At 46.1% G+C, this 20,781-nt stretch overlaps 2 protein-coding genes across 6 annotated transcripts in view; both read left to right on the top strand.

The window, feature by feature from the left end:
* Positions 1–5,921: 5,921 nt before the first annotated feature.
* Positions 5,922–11,983, top strand: LOC128327680 (erythroblast NAD(P)(+)--arginine ADP-ribosyltransferase-like). Of its 3 annotated transcripts, none has more exons than XM_053256755.1 (5): positions 5,922–6,042; positions 7,500–7,577; positions 8,476–9,217; positions 11,317–11,355; positions 11,448–11,983. In XM_053256755.1, the coding sequence occupies exons 1-5, from the start codon at positions 5,959–5,961 to the stop codon at positions 11,546–11,548; spliced, it is 1,044 nt and encodes a 347-aa protein (XP_053112730.1). In that variant the 5' UTR covers positions 5,922–5,958; the 3' UTR covers positions 11,549–11,983. The 3 variants fall into 3 exon arrangements, with proteins under 3 accessions (XP_053112730.1, XP_053112731.1, XP_053112732.1); XM_053256756.1 differs by lacking the exon at positions 5,922–6,042 and adding an exon at positions 6,315–6,652; XM_053256757.1 differs by lacking the exon at positions 5,922–6,042 and adding an exon at positions 6,316–6,632.
* A 6,062-nt stretch (positions 11,984–18,045) lies between these two features.
* Positions 18,046–20,781, top strand: part of KIAA1549 (KIAA1549 ortholog) — a 217,243-nt gene continuing 214,507 nt past the window's right edge. The window contains exons 1-2 of one of the 3 annotated variants that reach the window (XM_053255918.1): positions 18,046–18,392; positions 20,564–20,642. The gene's annotated coding sequence lies outside the window, so the exon portion shown is untranslated. Of the gene's footprint in view, positions 18,393–18,451; positions 18,492–20,563; positions 20,643–20,781 lie in introns of those variants that run through there. The other 2 variants (XM_053255917.1, XM_053255920.1) reach the window with 2 other exon arrangements.

Consider the following 20,781-nt stretch of genomic DNA (forward strand, 5'->3'; position numbering starts at 1 on the left):
TGAGAGGTGCCAGGATTCAAATCCGGGACTCGGTTGTGACCGCAGTGGCTCCCACCAGCTGCACCCTTTCCTGAAGAGTGTATCCTTAAGGCAGTAATGCACATGCTACTCACCTCTAGGCTTGACTACTGCAGTGCACTCTCCGTGGGACTACCTTTGTATGTAGTCCAGAAACTTCAATTGGTGCAGAACGCTGCTGCCAGGTTGGTCTCGGGGTTGTCCTGAAGAAAGCATATGACTCCTGTTTTGAAAGAGCTACACTAGCTGCCAGCAGGTTTCTGGGCAAAATACAAAGTGTTGGTTATTACCTATAAAGCCCTTAACAGCTCGGGCCCAAGGTATTTAAGAGAATGCCTTCTTCATTATGAACCCTGCTGCCTATTAATTTCATCAGGGGAGGTCTATCTGAGTGGGCCACCCAGTCGCATAGAGAATCCACTGCCGGCCACGGTTCAGCCCACCGGCGACAGCCCCCTAGCCACACCCCTGTGTCTGACGTCTGGGGCCCGGGTTCTTTGAAGCCCCCCACCCCACCCAATGGTGGCTACACCCCTGGTGCCACCAGCTCATCTCAAAGGCAAGCTGCCTCTGTAATTGTCCCTGGGCTGTGAAACGTACTTCCTGCTGAGATTAGAGCTGCTTCATCCCTGATGGCTTTTTGGAAGCCATTGAAGATACACCTCTTCAGCCAAGCTTTTTAGATGACTTTTTAGCTGATGTTTTAATTAATGTTTCAGTTGAATTTTATTGATTGTTTTTGCTTTAAATTTTATATATGTTTTAAATATGTGGGTCTTTTTTGTCTGTTTTATAATTGTAAACTGCCTAGAGACTTTGGTAGTGGGTGGTATATAAATTTGTTAAACAAAGAAATGGGACTTTTGTGCTCAGATTCTGTAATTTTGTGCAATTCACTTTGTTGTATAATTGAATAATAATCACGAAAATGTAAATGCACTAGAATGTTAACATTAAATACACTTAATATTTTCAATGATAGCAGGTATTGTTGTGATCGAAGATCTTAAAAGAATATATTCAAAATAAAGGGTGTTCATAGAAGTCACCGGTATTCATTTATGCCACTTTTTGCTGCTGCTAAAGTGGTGAAGACCCTGCCACATCTCTCATGGTACGGTGGGGAAAAGCTAGCTCTGACTTTAGCCAGATCACATAGGAATATAGGAAGCTGCCAAATACTGAGTCAGACCCTTGGTCCATCTAGCTCAGTATTGTCCACACAGTCTGGCAATGGCTTCTCCAGGTTTGCAGGCAGGAATCTCGCTCAGCTCTATCTGGAGATGCCAGGGAGGGAACTCGGAACCTTCTACAGTGGTCCCTCGACTTACGAACTACTCGACATAAGTATTTTTCGAGTTACAAACGGCAGTTTTAGATCCGGTTTTAGATGCGGTTTTTTCGACTTACAAATTTTTAGATGGGGTTTCCTCGACTCACGAATTTTACATGCGGTTTCCTTGACTTGCCTGCCTGTTTACTGCCTGTTTATTCTTGAAAAGAAATGTTCCTGTGCAGTTTGCAAGCCTTACTGGGGGTCTGGGTCTTTTTTCTAGGCTCCGGAACGCATTAATCCGTTCCCAATGCATTCCTATGGGAAACCGCTTTTCGACTTACGAACTTTTTGACTTACAAATGTGCATTCGGAACGGATTAATTTCGTAAGTAGAGGGACCACTGTACATGCAAGCAGGCAGAGGCTCTTCCCAGAGTGGCTCCACCCCCTAAGCGGAATGTCTTACTGAGCTCACGCATGTAGTGTCCCATTCATATGCAACCAGGATGGATCCTGCTTAGCAAAGGGGACAAGTCATGCTTGTTACCAAGACCAACTCTCCACACAATCCTTCCCAGCCCACTGAAATCTGATCTCCATGGGTGTCCTCGTAGTTTCATTTCCTAAAGAGTCCAAGTGTGAAAAACTGCCCTGCTCAATTCAAGTAAAACTCCTTCAAATAAAGCTCTTCTGTTTCCAGTCACGAGTCCCCTGAGAAGCTCACAAATGGCAAGAAAGTGACACGCATCCCGTGATCTCCATCCTCCTAGAATTCCTCTCATCCTTCTAATCTATCTTAGATCCTGGGATGGACCAGCACAGACCAACCTTGGTCCCTAAGTGTTGTTGGGCTAAGACCATTGTGGTGGGTATGAAGGGAGTTGTAGTCCAATAACATTTGGGGACCCAAAGTTGGGAACCCATGGAAGAGCCTGTGATTACCCCAAGGAGTTCTGAAACCTGGATGTTTCCCACAATTGGCTTTTAGTTCACCTCTCCTCTGGAATGGAGGGGGTGTGTTCACATATCAGCCAGATTTACCCCAAAGTTTCTATGAGCTATCGGGGAGCACTCACAATTCAGGTTTTTCATTGCACATTAGAATACATCCCAATTTATATCCAAGGTTTAAAAAATCCACTTTTTGCATTGGTTGTTTGGGGCAACTTCTAACTCGCAGTAAAGCCTCTCAGTAAACCCACGGGAAAGCCTGCTGTCTGGGAAAGCTTCCATATATTTGTGTAAATAGAAAAAAAGGACACGGCAGCAACTCTTTTTGCAAGGGAAACCAGAATCTAAGGTGTGCTGCAACATTGCTGCAACTTTGCTTTGCTTGGGGAAGAGTGTTGTCAGCTGAGCTTATTCTGCCCGGCTCCCAGAAGCCTCCCTGTTTGCAGTTGAAGTTCCAGGCTTGGAGACTGCACTTTTGATATGCTCAGGAGCTTCACAGCAACATTAGTTTATGTTACACTTGGGAACAGGTCACTTAGTTGTTGGTGGGCTAGTTGCCCCTAGATTTGGATGCAAACAACAGAAATTGGAATGGGATTAGATCCACACACCCTCTCCCTAGGCGGGGGTGCCATTTAAGTAGACTTCAGAATCAACTATTGTGGGTCATCTGGTATCTGAGGCCACTCTGAACTCAGAGTGAACTCTAAACTTCCCTCACCCTCTCGCAACAGATAACAGCATGTTAATGAACCGATTATGCCAAGCATGAAGAGAAAGTAGATAAGGAGATGAGTAGATCACAAAGAAGCTGAGTCAGTGACATAGCTCTAGAGGTGTACCTACTGAAACGATCGATAGGACTACTGGAGAGTCCATCCTAACACTAATACTCTTTGGATGCACCTGCATACTCTGATTTTCATCACAATCAGCCTTGCACACAAAAGGCGATTCCCACATTGTCATATCCAGGAAGAATGATACATTCCAGGCAGGTCCATCCTAGCCTTTCTAATCAAGCAAAGTACAACAGTAGGAATGTGCCCACAAGGCACGTTTTGGGATATAAGTATCCCCAGTTCCATGACCCAGTGTGCTCCTTTGGTCTTGCTACCTGGAACTCCACTGCAACCCACAACCTTCGTCTTCTACTGCAACCCACAAAGAGATTGAAATCACTGAATCCATGGGCCATCTACTGTGAATCACAGGCCAAGCCAGGCTGCGTTCAGTTTTTTGTGCCAGTCTCTGGACTGGTCCTTCTGTCGTTCCAGCCAGCTTACCTAGCAAGCATAGGAAGCTGGCCCCATGGAGAAACCTTTCTCGTGGCTGCCTCTCCCTCCACTAATCAATTCAACCCTCCTACTTCCAACCCTGGCATCTCGGAGGAACAAGATGCTGAAAACCCGAAGTCCCATTGTCAAGATCCGGTAAAGGTGAACGCTTGCCCCGCTCTTGGGCCCTCAACGCTCTCTTTCTTATATCCAAGCTACCCCTTATCTCTCTTTCTCTTGCCCACCTGGGAAACGCACACAATCAGACCTTAAGCTAAAAAGCCTCACTGAAGTTAATTCGTTTAGAAACGTACTTCATTGCTCTTTAAAGTTAGAAACGCCTTGCTATAGTTAAACTGCTTAGTAACGTAGTGCCTTCATCACACCATTTTCTTCCTGTATCCCCCTTATACTAAATCAATCCTTCTTTTTAATTTCGAAAACATATTTTGCCTCAATCCAGTCATTTTTTGAGTCCAAACATTTACACAAATTAAAGCTGGTGGAGCTGGCCCCTTTTAACAGCTAATCCCCCACACAAGCCTGAACAGTGGGGTGCTCACCAAACACCCCAGGGCCAGTTCCATTAACAAGAGGCAGCATACCAATACCATGAGGCTATTCGCATGAGTGTGACAAACCAGGCTAAGGGAACCTAGCCTGGTTTTGCATGCTCGTGTGAACCACCAGGATTGGGCTCAATCCCAGTGGCAAACTTGCTAAAGTAGCCTCCCTCTAAAATGAGGTTAAGGGAGCGAGCTCTCCCTTAACTGCATTTATTTGATCGTGTGTCACCTGCGGCTGCTTGCAGCTGCGGCTGGCACTCCTGGGAGGGGGGAAATCCCAGTAATGCCCTGCGCACTCATATGGTGCATTAATCAGCACCCCGAGTGGGGAAGGTATGTTAAACCCTCCTTCCCTGCAGACTGCCCCAGAGCTCTTCTCACAGAGCGTGAGAAGAGCTCTCCTGAGTTTAGAGAAGAGGAGAAACAGTAGAACAAGTGGATCCCACTTTCACTTCTTTTAAGAAAGTGACTCTTACTTAGGACTGCCTCTCATGTGCTGTGAGTGTGGTTGGCATCTGTCAGCACATGGGCTACCAAGGACAGCAGCCTATACTGTGAGTGGCCACCATCCTGGGGGAAAACATGGTGGACTGGCAACAATCCCTCCATTGGAATCCCCTAGTCTCCCTCCCGTGTACTGTGAGTTTGGTTTGTATCAGACTCTAAATGCAAACGTTATTAGAGGGGGGGCAAATCAAATTCACAGCACAAACACAGACATTTGCCCATTCACACATTATGCTCAACACTCATATGAGTGTACAGTGTACACAGGTTTTCAAATCTGTACACAGGTACAGCGTACCGTCATTCACATGTTATGTTAAATGCAAATAAAGTGGCCCACTGATGCCTTTGGGAAGCCCACAGATAAGAGGTGTGGGCATGCCTTCTCTCCTGCTGTTGCTTCTCTGCAATTGGTCTTAAGAGGCATCTTGCCTCTTCGGCCGGAGGTGGCCTGTATCCAGGTTCACATTTAAAATGAACATAGCTACATTTATTCATACAAACACATGTACAAGTGTACATGTCTGTACACTTGTAAAGCATAATGTCTGAATTGGGCTGTAGTGATCTTAGAAGCCTTCTTCCTTTTGAAAGTAGGCTAAAATAAAATGTTTTTGTTTTGCTTGTTTTCAACAAAGCAGTAGGTTGTCACAGTACAAATGGATACAGAATCTAACCAAAGGGTGAAAAGTTCACATCAATGTAGTCTGACCTGTTCCCAACTAACAGCCCTTGGTTGAGAAGATCAGAAAAGGAAACAGGCACCTTCAGAAGGGCCAGGATCGAGGATTTCCCCAGCATCATGTCTGTTGGCCGACCTCTCCAGGAGCATTTTCCAACGGTCATTTTACTATGGAAGGGCAGGTGTGAGTTCACTTATCATCCAGACTGAAGTCAAAGTCCCTGCGAGCTCTCCAGTAACACTTCACACACGATTCGGGTTTTCATTGTGCATTGGCACTTATGCAGTCCCACGGTCAATGTCCAGGAGTTCCGGGGTAAAAAAAAAAATCCACTTTTTGCATCAGGTGTTTTGGGCAAACTTGCAGTAAAAGCCCCATCTGAAAATGCTCCAGCTTGCTTCTCTGCCTAAGGCTATTCCAGTGAATGAGGGCCATGAGGGCCTTTCTTAAGTCCCTGTGAACTCAGCAGAGGGAGGAACCCTTTTCCTGCCTTAGAGAGGGAGGTCTGGCTGCATCCATCCACGATCTCTTTCCCCCTGTTTTCAAATGCAGCCTCCTCACAGACTATGTTCTTGGAAGGCCCTTGTGCAGAGCGGGCGGGTATAAATAGCCCTGGAGGGAGCAGGACGGGGGTTTCCAGGGCTTCTATAAACAGGCAGGCTGCTTGCCCATCACCTGTCATGTCAACAATTCCCTCCTCACAGCTGAGAGGAGCTGCTGGAGGACGTGGCGGCCTGCACCACAAAGCCACAACTCAGCTGGAGGTAAGGCTTACAGCTTCTTTAAAGTCAGTGTCGGAAGATTGGGAATGTCCACAGTCTTGCTCTTGAACAGCATTCCTTCAAACTGGGAGCTGGCAGGCAAAAATGGGAGTCCGTAAATAGGAAGTTGGCAGCTACTTCAGATGGTGAAAAGTGCATTGCCATGCTTAAGGGTTTCACTTTGCCACGTCCTTGCATGCGTAAAAGTGTGTGTATGAGCACCACGCGCACGAGAGAATTTCTGCCTTAAGTCAGTCTGGATTTAATGTTAAAGGTTAAAATGGCCCCCACCCCACCCTTATGTCAGGCTGGTTCCTGATCTCAGTGCCACAGTGAGGGGAGCAGACCTAGGAGTGCCATATTCTGGCTTTCCAAATCCGGCTGCCTCATTTGTATATTATGTCAATTGGCTTGAAAATAATTTTTGAGCAGAATAGTGACTGCACGTTTTGCTCCATAACTCTGCTTCTACAAGGGCTAGAGCTTAGCTTGAAAGGAAGAAAGGAAGAAAGAAAGAAAGAAGGAAGGAAGGAAGGAAGAAGGAAGGAAGGAAGCTGAAATCAAGGCGAATCTGGGTGGGCTAAGCAATCTGGGTGAGATGCTTAAAATCCAGGTGAAACCCAGAATTTTTGGGCATGGCAACGCTAAGCAAACCACAGAATCTCTGCAGCTCTTCCCAGTTTCTGATCCACAGTCTACAACTGGTGCTGTTCAACTGGCTGACAGCCAGAGTGCTAGTGCAAAAATTCGGCACTAGTGTGAGGACCTTGCACTAGCTAGTTGGGAACTTGTGTTTGAGACTATTGTTCTGCTGGAGCAACCCTGGGCATGCCTCCCACTATGGAGCCTCTTCCTCCGTTCATATTTGTTGCATAGAACGAAGCAAAACTACCTGCTATCCTTGCTGCACAAGGATACGGTATTCTGATTGAGATTTCTTGATTTTACGTCTTCTCCCTTTTGTATTGTAAAATCCTTGCTGCACAAGCACAGCCCTTGCACAAGTGGATGAGAATGCAGGAGACTTGGGCATCCGCTCAGCTACGCAACCTTTTTGCATGGATGCAAAATCAGTCTGGCTCTGTGCTCGTGCAGTGATGCAGCCATGCAAAAAGGTTGTGTAGCTGAGGGGATACACTAAGTGGCACAGTCTCTTGCTACTGGGCTTACGGTCTCTTGGTGAGGTCATGCCAGCGGGGAAGAGTTGAACTGGAGGCTTACTAGTGTACCTCAAAACTCTCAGCCACATTCATCAAGGCTGCATTTAGCCTCAACGTTTGGTTTTAGGGGATGATGGAGTTTGTTCTCCGCTTTGGCTTGATTTGGGGGTGCATCAGGGCTAAACGTGAGCTGGAGCCCTCCATTTCTAAGGTCCCCTCCCCATTTTCATTGACAAGAATCTCTAGCAAAACCTAAAGGGTGCAGATAAATCATGTTTTGTTTTGTGTTTTCTTTGAAAGGAGTGGATGATCAAGATGCCGCCTCTCCCGATGCTCCTGGTGCTGTATCTGATGGGAACATTCACAGGACATCTCCAGGTATGAAGGAGATGCAAAAAGTGTGTGTGGGGGGTGGGGGTGGTTTCCAAACGGGTGGCTTGAATGTGGAGTTTAAATCACACGAGGCACCTATTCCAATAACTGGGAGAAATCGTGGGTTTCCAGACACCAATAAAGTACAGCTGAGGCACAGCAAGGCGGGAGTGGGCCCTGGGATGACAAAGTGAAGCTGGGCCCCTGCCCACCTCCACTTGCTTCAGAGATGCATAAGGGGAAGAGCAAAGAGCAGGCTGTCACCCAGCTGGTGGGCCCCCTCCCTCAGACATTTATGTCCCTCGTTCAATTACAGCAACGCCTCTGAAATGCAGGATAGTCAAAACTCCTGTGCAAGTTCCAAGCACAATCATATTCTCCATACAGAGGCTGCTGCAGACTTCTGTGTGCCTTTCTAGATCGTGATCTTACCCTCTATACACCCACCAAGATGGGACTTTGCATGATTGTTGCAGCGCCACCTGCTGGCCACTTTTTGTATATTGAGAAGAACCCGCCCTCTTCTCCAATTGCTAGGAAAGTAGTAATGGAAATGGGTGGGTTCTTCTTGGACTGCACGAGCTGGTAACCACCAAGGTCCCTGCATGGCATGTATACAGAGGTTAAGATGAGTATCAGCTTTACCTGGGGCCTCAATAAGCCTTCAGGCCATCAGCCTTCCTCTACTTTGTTTGGCAGTGGGAAAGACTGTTTCATGCAGTGGTGAGCTCTGGAGGTTTTCAGACAGAGGCTGGACAGCCATCTGTCAGGGATGCCGCCCGGAGCAGATTCCAGCACTGAGCATTGGGGGTTGGATTACTAGATGACCTCCCAGACCCCTTTCAGCTCTAAGGTTCTCTGATTCTCCTCTAGCTATTTTCCCATGTCCTCCTTTCTGCTTCAGGTCTTCTGCTTCCCCATCCAAAGGAGAGACCTTTTCCCCACCAAGCAGGCAGTGCTTGACATGGCCCTGACCTCTTTCGATGACCAGTACAAGGGCTGTGCCAGTCAGATGGAGGAGGAGTTGCAGGAGATAAACCGCACAGAGTTTGCCAGCAACAGAGTCTATGCTGAGGCCTGGGAACAGGCGGCCTCCAGGTGGAATGAGAGGAAGGCTTCTCTCTCACTACCCCGTGACCTGAAGCCCGAGTATGCTATTGCAATCATGGCCTACACCATCCAAGGGCGCTTCCACAGGGACTTTAATGCAGCCGTGAGGGAAGCGGGGCGCACCAGAGACTATTACCTCCGCCATTTCCACTTCAAGACATTTCACTTTCTCCTCACCAGAGCCCTCCAGGCCCTGGACGCCATAGCCGACCCCAGGTGCCTCAGGGTGTATCGTGGAGTCAGAGGTGTCCGTTTCGCCTCCGAACGCCTCAAGTCCATCCGTTTTGGACAGTTCACTTCTTCATCACTGCAGAACGAGAGCGCCCTGCAATTCGGCAAGGACACCTTCTTCACCATGGAGACCTGCCATGGGGTCGACATCAAGAACTTCTCCTTCTTCCCCGGAGAGGAGGAAGTCCTGATCCCCCCCTTTGAGAAGTTCAAAGTTACAAATTTCACGAAGGCACCCGAGACAACCTTCATCCAGCTCCACTCGCTCCAGGAGTCCAGCGTCTACAACTGTGTGTTTGTGCAAGGTAACCACCCAGGGCCCCTGAGTCTTGAGCCTGGAGGAAAGTAGAAACAACACCCCCCCCGCCCCGTGGCATCTAAAGAGGCCTACCACCTGCTGAGGCACTTCCAGCTCATCCTGTGCAATCCACACTATGGTGTGTGCCACAAAGAAAAAGCAGGGGCAACAAAGGCACGTGTTACAGAGCAAACCAGTAGCGCCAGCTTGTCCTAAGGAGCCGGGAGTGCCAAAGGAGGCACAGCTGCCTCTGCTTCCCGGCAGCGCTCAAGTGGCTCCTCTCTCCTCTGCCCTGCCTGAGAGCAGCTCTGCCGGCAGGCTGGCCATTCAACAGGTAGAGCTGTGCAGTTAATGAGTGGCCAGCCTACAGGCAGCATGGATCTTGAGTGAGGTGGGTGGAAGAGCTGCAACCTGAGCTGCTGGGAAGCAGAGGCAGCTGCGCCCCCTTTGGCACCCCCAGGCTCATTAAGACGAGCCGCTACTGGAGCAAACAATGCAGATGCCTCAAGGAAGTGAGTTAAACTCCATATGGAAAGCAAGGCAAAGGGCACACACCTGTCTGGGCCATTAACTAATCAGATCTGGACTGGAAATGCCTTCTTAACTGCACATATAGCTATGAGAGAAAGCCTATGCATCAGTGCAATTCATCCAAAATAATACATGTCAGGGAAATTGGGCAGGGGCGGGGAGGGGACAGCTTCATCATGCCCTTGTGGAAAGAGTGGGGGCAGATTGGAGATTTGAGCTTAGTCACCCATGCTGTAGTAATTCCCCAAGAGGAGTTCTCCGAGGTACACAATGTGCATTAAACCTGTTTAAGTCTGCAGTTCGGATATGCAAAATGCCATGTTCCTGGCTCGGCTCCCATGTTCCAGAGTGCTAGAAGGGCAGGACAGCAGCTGCTCCAGAGTTCAGCAGAGCATTGCTAGGCAGAAGAACATGCACAGAGAGAGCAATCTTCGCTGCTCTCCCCACCCTCCAAAAGTGCTATTTGGCTATCAGGAATATATCCCCAAGGATTGCATGACCCTTGGAGACAAATTCTAATGAGTATTAGACCCATCTTACGGCAGCTTCACTGATTGCCAGTCCACTTCTGGGCCAGATTCAAGGTGTTGGTCTTGACCTAGAAGCCCTACGTGGCTTGGGGCCAGGGTACCTGTCAGACCGCATTTGCCCATATGAGCCTGCCAGGGCCCTCCACTGGCATCTCAGGCCTTGCTCATAGCCCTGCCACTAAGGGAAATCCAACTGGAGCAGGACCTTTTGGGTCCTCCCCCTCCCAGTTTTGGAACGCCCTCTCCAAAGAGCTCCTCCATGCTCCCTCTCTCAGTGTTTTTAAAAAAACGGTTGAAAACATATCTTTTTAGGGCGGTTTTAAAATGTTTTATCCACGCACTATATTTGGTAGTTTTTAGTTTTTTGCTTATAACTTTCAACTTCTAAACTTCGTTACTTTTAAATGCGGATTTAGCCTGGTCTTTTAACTTTTTAAAAAATTATTAATTTGTCTTCTTTTATATCATAGCTATTTTATTAATGTTGTGAGCCACCCCGAGCAGTAGTGTACTGGAGGAGTGGGGCATAAATATTTTTGAAAGAAAGAATGAATAAATAATGCTGCAGACCATCTGAGCCTCTGTTTCTCAGCCTAATTTTGCTGAAATGCTCAGTAACCCCAGCAATAGCTCAGATGCTAAACTCCTTTACTTACATTCTGGCCTGTACTTACATTCTCCATAGCGGTTGTGCTCAAATGTTGAAAGGAATTCTGGGCCGTCCAGGGCTACCACACCTCTTGGCTGACCTGGGGATGCACCACCAGGCTTCATAATTTCCACCCCAAGCGACTCTATGGCTCTGCTTGTGCCATGCAGCTCAGCCCCACCAATGGGTCTAAACAGGGGAAAGCCAGGTCCAGGAATTAGCATCCACAATCTCTAGGTAACTCTTGATAGCAAGCCTGGATCTTGTGAAAAATACTGGGTGGAAATGGGGGGGCAGGAATCTCTACAAATAGTTTCAGTCAGAGTTGGCAACTACTTGGGAGAGGAGGTCAGCACGCATGGCTGCTTGTAACTCTTTCTGTTTTGCCACTTGCAGAGAAAAGGTGCAAGACCCGAAGATGCAACTATAGCTCAGGTAAGAGAATGCTGGGCAGCTCAATTTCTTCACGACTGATGCCCCCCGCTTCAAATCTATATATCTCCATGCCCCATTTTTTATCTTGACAGATGCAACTCCGAGCCAACTGTCTGCAAATGTGCCCGTGCTTTTCCTTCTCTGGGGATTCCTTCTCATTGCTGGAGCCTTTGGATCTCCAGGCTTCCTCTGACCTCCGCATCCAAATCTCCACCTCTGAATCTTTTGTGGAACCTGCTGCAGGAAATTATAACAAAAGAATCATGTGGAATCTGGAGGAAACTGCAGAATTTGCTTTACGTACAGCGCCTAGCACCAGCTGCAAGCCAAGCACTTCCTGGACCAGAGTGAGCAGTTGGGTGGAGCTTCATTGCCTGTCTGGATTTCCATTTGCTGTTGGTCTACAGCTTCCTGTTGCGATATGCAACAGCGGCAGCTTAATTTACTGTGTAGAGTTTACAGGTAATCTGCTATGAAGCCAGAGGGGGCACTGTAGCTTCCTCTGTACTGGCTGGGCTAGCTAGGAGTTCCTATTCTCCTTTCTATTCCTGTTGCTGTGTGTGAATCAGCAAGTTCTATACTGACCTCTAAGTGTGGTTTCTCACAAGTAAAGTTGTCTTAAACCTTGCACTGTTGTTTGTTCTGAAAACCACGCGGACAGCTCACATTCTGCAACACTTCCATCATCCCGAGTCACAGTGGCCAAAGGGATGATGGTGGGATAGGTTCAACCATGGGGACCCAGGGTTGGGAACCCATTTTGGCAGACCAATAGAAGGAATAACTAATACAGAGGTGCAAAGCAGCCTCAAACAGAGCCTGTTACAGCCAGCAGCCTGGAGGTGACCAAGAAATACATCACAGTGGTAATGTCCTCGTTTTCTAGGAATGGGCAGACCAGGAGCAATATCGGCTCCAGCAGCACCCATCTCTAGGATACACAACTGCTCCTACATGGGAAACCTTATTTGGTACAGGGAAAACTTCAGCTTTCAGATCAGTTCCCACTCCCCCCACCCTACCATGAAGGCGTCCACTTCCTCTGGGCTGGGCTTCAGTTGATGCGGCCTCATCCAGCCCACCTTGAGCTGCCTCACAAGAAGAATAAAGCTGAGTGTCACCTCACCCTCAAATCTCCCATCAATTTTTCCCAGCAGTTCCAGGTAGATGTTGGCAAAGCAAGTGGAGGACAGGACTGAACCGGAAGGACTCCCATGGGACAAATCCCAAGGGGCAGAATAGGACCTGCCATGCCCCCATCTCAGAAATCAAAGAAGACAGGAGCAGACCTATCATCAAGCGGGAGCTCTGACTCCCAGCTGAACCAGGAGAAGAGCCAGAGTGCAGTGGTATTTTATTTATTTATTTAGAATATTTATGCCCACCCCTCCAGTACAACACAGCTCAGGGCGGCTCACAAAGGTTAAACAAGATAAAAGACCAGGCTGAAACCACATTTAAAATTACCATTTTTTAAAAAAAATCAAATTAAAAGTTATTAATAAAAAACTAAAAACCGAGAACTATAAAAACCTACCAGATAGAAGCAGCAAATAAAACATTTAAAGGCCTCTTTAAAAAGATGGTTCCCTCCCTTAGGAGGGAGCATAGCAAAGCTCTTTGGGGAGGAGGGCATTCCAAAGCCGAGGGGCCACAGCCAAAAGGGGCCAAGTGGATAGGGATTAGAGATAGAGAAGAATCTAGAGAACATAGGCATAGCATCCATTGGACAAGAGGGTGCGACTGTCCTTGGGCCCAGACTGGTCAGGGGGCCCACAAGGGTCCCCGCCCCTGCCCTCCCACAGCCCCACCATTCATACTGCCCATAACCTTCACCATCAGGGTGAGCAGGCCACCCCCCCCCATGGCAGCGGTGGGCAGGCTCCCCCCCCCACTCCCGGCCGGCACACGGCTTCTCTCGGGTCTGCGCGCCTGCATACTCCGAATATGGATAGCATTGTGGGTCGTGAGCCCAACTGAAACATTATTTTAAACACTTGTATGAGTGTTCAGTGTACACAGATACAGATCGGTATACAGGTACAGTTATTCATATGTTATGCTGAACACAGGTACAGCAGTACACTTCCTATCTGTACCATGCATGTGAGGGACCTATACCCAGGATCACATTTAACATGAACGCAGATACAGTCATTCACACAAACACATGTATGACTGCACACACGGTACACTCGTAAAGCATAATGTCGAGATCGGGTTCAAGAGGTGTGTGCAGGAGCCAGCATGGGGCAATGACAGCTTTGTCGTGGACAATTTAAAACAAGACTGTCAGGTTTTGTGTGATGCTGGTCTTTTCCTACCTCTAATGGTGCAGTGGGGAAATGTTTGACTAACAAGCAGAAGGTTGCCGGTTCGAATCCCCGCCGGTACACATATTGGGCAGCGGCGATATAGGAAGATGCTGATAGGCATCATCTCATACTGCATGGGAGAAGGCAATGATAAACCCCTCCTGTATTCTACCAAAGAAAACCACAGGGCTCTGTGGGTGCCAGGAGTCAAAATTGACTTGACGGCACACTTTACCTTTATGGGATGGCTGTCTATGCAAAACACAATGCAGTTAACATTAAGCCAAATCAGAGAGGACAGACTTTGTTAAATCAAGGCGAACTTCTCCCCTATGTTAACTAAGGCAAGTTATGAAATGCATTTTCTCACATTCACGAGAGCAGCCCTGCTGGATCAGCCCAAAGTTCTATACCAGGGTTTTCAAACGTAAGTCTCAGAATGTCTCTGGACTTGCCCTATTCAGACCTTCCTCCACCACTGGATGCACTGAGAGTAAAGTGAGATCATGCTGGCTAGACCCACCTGCTTAGCTCTGTTTGTTGGAGAAAAGGTCTGAAAGGCGATCATGAACACTATATAACAATTTCCACATGACCAGGAAATTAAACACATGAGCCCGATTCAGACATTATACTGTACATATGTACTGATGTCTGTACACTCATACATGTGTTTGTGTGAATGACCGTACCTATGTCCATTTTAAATGTGAACCTGGATACAGGCTCTTCAAATTCATGGTACATACAGGAAGTATACCTCTGCACCTGTGTACATGTGTACCAGCGTACAGATCTGTACCTGTGTACACTTGTTGTACGAGTGCTGAACATAACATCTGAATGGGCCTACTGGGTTCCTGATCTTGTGGAGGCGTTAGAACCTACATGCATGTATTCAGGCTCCCTTCACCGTACATGTGCAGAAGTCAAGAGGTGGGGGGGCACAGCAATGTCTGGGGCAGGGCCGGGGGGCATGCTCCTTCCACAGGTTCACTGAATGTCTCCACAATATTAATGATTCAAGTCTCCCCAGGTCACTTCTCCCTCACTTGCTCTGCCCACCTGGACTCCAGTGTCATCACCAGTTGGGTCCTGGGCTTTCAGTGCCTCCTGGATGTGTAGGAGCTTGGGGCTTGCAGCATGCTTAGGACAGGGAGTAGAGGAGCACCGCCAAAGAAACAGGTACATGCAGCCTGCCCCAAACATTCTCACTTGGTACCGTTGTTGCAACTGCACACCTTGCAGAGAAGAGACAAAGTCAAAGATTTTAAAAGGGATATAGGATATTGCTTACACAGAAACCAATAAGACGTATCCAGATGATACTGCAAATAAGTAATTTTTTAACTTGCCTTGTTGCTACTGAGGATAACAACTGAGCAAAATCCCCTCCCTCCTGCCCTCAAATGTGGGATCTATTTGTATTGTTGATGTGTTTAGAAAACCAAAGAAACTCCATGTTTGCCCAGAATACCTCATTCTAACTTAAAGTAACCCCAGCCCAGCTCAGGGACATCACGGCCTCTCATGATCAACGTCGTTATCTCTCTCCACTAAATTGTATCTAAGAAACTTGGTTCTCACAAGATTCTCACTGTTCTTTGCTGACAGTTAAGAAAACAGGATGTAACCAAATAAGGAGTAATCACCAGATGAACAATGAATCATTCGCATGCGTACTAGATACTTAGTCCACCATTTTATTGCCATGTATACTATGTCTAGTGTGTCAGCATCCATTTTGTTGATTGTATAAAAGAAGAACCTCAGCTGTAACCAATTCGTATTCAATGTAGAGCCATTAGCCGTTGAATACCTTTCAACTGCAGTGCAATAAAAGCCTCTAAAGAGATTCCCACTGAGTCTGTTTGATTGGCTAAAGGCGGACCCAGGGACGAACCGAATTCACATCACTGTGAAGTTACAAAAATAAACGGCTTTACATCACTTTTAATTTATACGGCTTTTGTTCTACACACAAGTTTAATTCACTAGTTTTAGTTATGTATTTATTGATTTATTCTTAAAGACTGGTCTGTGACTAATTCTATTGCTACTAAATGTCACGTTTTATTATTTTTGAACTTGCTAGCCACCTGGTGAAGACATTGTCCTGAGAAGCAGGATTAATACATTAATAAATCTATTGATAACTGAATTGCTTTCAGGCACTGTGACTGGGGATCATGGAACTTGTAGAACAACATCATATAGGGACCAAGGTTCAGAACCCCTGGATTGATCACTCAATCAATCAAAATAAAATAAAGTGCATTGGTACATATTCATTGAAGAGCCCTGCTGGATCAGGTCTCAGATGTGTCTAACAAGATCTTGTTTCCAGAGGAGGCCACTCAGATGTCCTTGGAAAGTATTTGCATAATCTGGGCATGAAGAAAACAGCTTCTTTTTGCCATTTGCCCCCAATAACTGGTATTTAGACTTCCTCTGCACATGCAGGTTCTGTTTAGCTGTCATGGTGATGTTACTCCTTTACTGATGGAGTCAGAGGCGTAACTATAGGGGGGGCAGGGGGGGCACATGCCCCAGGCGCTATCTTTTCTGGTCACGTGGGGGGCGCCGCCATGACAAATGTTTTAAAAAATTTTTTAAATTTTTTTGTTAATACAAATGTTTCCTGCTCAGTGCAGCAGCGCTGCAGCAGTCACGGGAGCGCGTCGGTGTCCCCTTCCCCACGAGTGGTCCCTTCCGCACCGCCTGCGCCCCCCCCCATTGCTTTGCTGGTGCCTGGCGGCCAGTCAGTGGCCTGGCTTGGCGGCGGCGGGCGCTTGTGAGGAAAAACCTAAGTATAATGTAGTATGTTGGGGGGGGTGGCGGGGGGGCGCCATTTCAGTGCTTGCCCCGGGCGCCGTTTTCCCTAGTTACGCCTCTGATGGAGCTACCAATAGGTTTCCAGACAAAATACAAAGTGCTAGTTATAACTTATAGAAGCCCTAAATGGCTTAGGCCCTGGGTATCTAAGAGAGCGTCTTTTTCACTACAAGCCCCACTGCCCATTGAGGTCATCTGAGGAGGTCTGTCTCCAGTTACCGTCTACACCTGCCCCGAGATTGTGGAATGTGCTCCCTGCTGAGATATGATCCTCCCCATCTCTGGCAATTTTCAAAAAAACACCTGAAAACCCATCTTTTTGCCCAAGCTTTCTCAGCTTCCTAAATTTTTTTAGGTTTTAATCTCTGGTTTATTTTTAAATTGTTACATTGTTTTAAGTTTTTTTGTATATGTTTTTAACTTGTTTTATGCTATTGTTAATCGCCCAGAGACGAAAGTTTGGGGCAGTGTACAAATCTCATATAAACAAACAAACATCAGTAACTTGTCCACATCTACAATTTTGCTCTTTTAAAGCCATCCATGCTCATATAAACAATTATAGCTCCCACACTGCCAGACTTCCAAATGCCAGTCCAACTCCCCCCACCCCCCACGCTTCATTTTAAGATCCACTTCCCTAGGAAGCCCTTTAAAGGTTGCTCCAGTTTCCAGGCCTTTTTGGAACTCATGTGGAATGAGGGGAAAATGCCTTTTCTGAAAGCTGCTTTGTAATCACTTTGTTCTCATGGAATGGGAAAGTGTCTTTGCACTGGTCAAGAAATGGTTAATAGAGTCTGCAAGTTGCCTTGCCAAATTGCGAGCTGTAAAGCCATAAATTTGCTGACAAGCTAGAGGGGGAAGAGCCCCCCCCTCCTTGTATCTCTTGAAAAAGCAAAGGCCTGTAAAAATAACACTTCAAGGCCATCTGAGGAAGACAGTTTCGCTTATCAATAGGCAGTAGAAATGTTTCTTTGTACTAGGGAATGCTTGTCTAACTAGCAATGATTATAATATTTGTAATATGATGGACAATGATGTTAACCAATGAACTAATTGGTTCTTTCGGGCTGAATGTTGATGCCCAGCTATGTAGTTATGCCAAAGTATAAAAACTTGTGACCCAGGCAGCTGCGCGCATCTCTCTGACTAGCTGTTAAGCTCAGGGAGGGGCCACCAGCGCTGGTTTTTCAATAAATGGTGATTATTGCTTCCTTCAGTCATCCTTGTTTGTTTTGGTTTGTGGTAACTGGGCCTCCCAGGTAACACTCATAGACTCCAACTGGGAATACAGCTCAGTGCTCAAGCACTTGCTTTGCGCGCTTCAGGTCCGAAATTTAGCCCCTCGCATCTCCAGGTAAGACTGGGACAGACGCCTAGCTGAAACCTTGGCAAGCCACACAGCCAGTCAGCGCAAGCTACATGGACCAATGGTCTGACTGACACGGTAAAAGGCAGCTTGCAAGGTTCCTGTGTTAATTGTCTCTATTTACTAAAGACAGCCCCTATGCTGAAGCGTCAGCCCGCTCAGGAGCAAAGCGTTACGGGACATGTAATTCGGGTTCCCCTGCACCACAGCAGGGGTTAAAAACGGGTCCTGCTGGAGTTCTGCAGAAATTGCATTGCAACTGCTGAATCACGCTTGCAAAAGCGTCTGAGACAGAATAGTTTATTCCAAACAATTTCAAAAAGGAGGGCGAGCCAGCGTTGTCAGCGACATACCAGCTGGGGAAATCAAAGGCATAAAGAAACTTCATCCATATGTAAAGGATGGCAACTAGAAATATTTAGAGAGGCAAGGAACTGCTTTTGATCAGATGGCTCTTGGACAAGGACTGAGAGGAACTATTTATGTTCCCAATCGCACTCCTTCTCATTCCTGAGTTGGTATGATCCTCTGCCTTTCTCTGAGTGGCTCCCAGTCTTAGGGAAGGGTTGTTGTTGTTGTTAGATTCATGCTGGGCTGGCTTTGGGGAGGGATTGAAGGTTTGTGATATGATTAAAAGTTAATATTCCCAACAGAAACAGTGAAACAATGAACAGGCAGACCAGTTTTTACTAGAATAACTTGTTTAATGTTATGTGTTGTTGTTGTTGTTGTTGTAAGCTGCCCAGAGGTTGTAAATTTGGCTCTGTTGAATTTCCTCGAAGGGGAAACTGAGCATAGCTGTTGGCTGTTTTCCCTCGGTTCTGTTGGGAAGAGGGAAATGAAAGAGGGAATAAATAAAAATGGAAAGAGCCTTTCCCCTAATCTATATTGCCTCCTTTGTGCTGCATTTTGTGCTTTTGAAGGATCCAGGTGCAGTTCCAGTGTGTGTGTCTGCAAAAACAAATACAGTATTTTAAAATATAACTATATTTAAACTATATAACAAATATAATATAGTATATAATGTAGTGTGTGTGTATATCTCTCTCACACAAACAAATATACAATTTTAAAATACAGTTTTTTAAAATATACCTGCTCTCCTAGATTTTTCTGAATGAATTGGTGTTACTCAGTTTCCCAAAAATGCATTAATTTCAAAAATCCGAAACCCTGGAGAACTGCTGCCAATCAATGCAGACTATACTAAGCTAGTTGAGCCAACGGTCTGACTCAGCAGAATGCAACTTCCTATGCAATACTCCACATACTAAGCACCGAGTGTTCACACCTGAACTGCAGTTATATTCTTCTACTCTTCCAACTAAATAATTGAGCACAATGTGACTTACCTAGTAATCGGAAGTAAGGAAGTAAATAAGTGATAGCCTGAGGTCTTTAGTGTGGGTTTTCATATGTGTGTATTTGTATTCAGGTATTGGGTGTGTTTCTGTTCAAATGGCTGAACATTCATTCATTTTTAAAGTGAGCATGGATACAAACATTGGAACCAAATATGAGCTTTTCTACTGGCATACAGTGTACAAAGATTGTGGATGCAGTGATTAGGGTTCCTGATATCTGATGATATCTGATACCTGATGCATTAACAAGGTTGGCCCTCCCTGTGTGGGGCTTAAAAAGAAATTTGTGGCACTGCAATATAATAAAAAAAACAAAACTTGCACCCTGTCCCATTCAGACCCTTGTGTGCTACTGATTGCAAAAGAAAAAGGAGATTCAAAGCTCCATTTTAGCGTTGGCATTGCTGGAAGACTGCAATTTCTGCCCATTTGAATTCAATCTTCATTTCAGTTCTTATTAATCATGGCTGAAAGTAATGTTCTGATACATGTAATATGTCATTTTATTTTATTTCATTTATGATAATTGTAAGATTATTTCTTACAATTGTCCTTTATTTTTGAGCTTTTCAGAGGGCAAGCCTAGGTGCAGAGGACAGTGCTGTTTGAAGCATCAAATATAAAACCAGTGGATGGAAGTGCAGTTTGGGAGACTTTTGATTTAGGAGACAATTGTCACTGGCCAAGTGTGCAGCCAGGTTTAGCACACTATCATTATTATCTTTATTTGTTGTTCTTATGATTGTTTGACAGTTTCAAAGTGATAAATAAACATACTGTTAAAAGTATAAAGCAACTGAATCCAGTTAACAAAGAGGCGTGGTATACCTTTTGCTTTCAACAGTGTCCATAGATATTTATGGTTCACTTCATCAAAGGCTTTAATCTGGTCCAACAATAGAAAATGACCCTTCAAGCGCTCCTGCTGGATAAAATAAAAACAATTCCTCAATAAACATAAAGAGCCAGTCATCTTCCTTCCTGAAATGGCGCTTGTCTGCAAACTGTGAATCATTTTAGGGGCCACTTTTGCCAGTCGGTTATTTAAAACTTTTGCAAAAATCCTGTAATTGACATTGGTGAGGGTTATAGGCCTCCAGTTTTGTGGCAGAGTGATATCGCCTTTCTTTGGGGGAAAAGATTAAGGGACTATCACCAAAGGACCTACTCAAACAACCGTTGTCAAAGAAAAAATTAAAAAGTTTCACAAAGTATCAAAAGATCTGCAAAAACCTTGTAAAAAAGCCACATCAGACCATCTGGGCCCGGGGCAGATACACCTCTGCCCTTTGAGATAACTTCTCTGACCTCTTCCATCGTTACAGGCTGAGTTAAAGAGTGTTTCTCTTCTTCGGTGAGAGAGTAACCGAGACCAGATTCATTCAGGCTGCAATGGCTATCTAAGTAAGATTGAATTTCTTCTTCAGAAATATCTTTCAATGCATACAAATTTGTATAAAATCGAGCCATATCCAATGGACTATTTCTGTCAGACCTCAGGCCCTGAAAGGTTAACTGAGATCTATTCATCTTATCCTTGGCC

This window comes from Hemicordylus capensis, chromosome 5 (assembly GCF_027244095.1).
Source record: "Hemicordylus capensis ecotype Gifberg chromosome 5, rHemCap1.1.pri, whole genome shotgun sequence".
In the NCBI taxonomy this organism is placed as follows: domain Eukaryota; kingdom Metazoa; phylum Chordata; class Lepidosauria; order Squamata; family Cordylidae; genus Hemicordylus; species Hemicordylus capensis.

Excerpts from the sequence above, each read along its gene's own strand:
- LOC128327680 (XM_053256755.1), top strand. The coding sequence starts at position 5,959 with ATGTCAACAATTCCCTCCTCACAGCTGAGAGGAGCTGCTGGAGGACGT. Across the intron at positions 6,043-7,499 it reads AAGCCACAACTCAGCTGGAG|GAGTGGATGATCAAGATGCC; the intron begins GTAAGGCTTACA and ends TTTCTTTGAAAG. Across the intron at positions 11,356-11,447 it reads AAGATGCAACTATAGCTCAG|ATGCAACTCCGAGCCAACTG; the intron begins GTAAGAGAATGC and ends TTATCTTGACAG.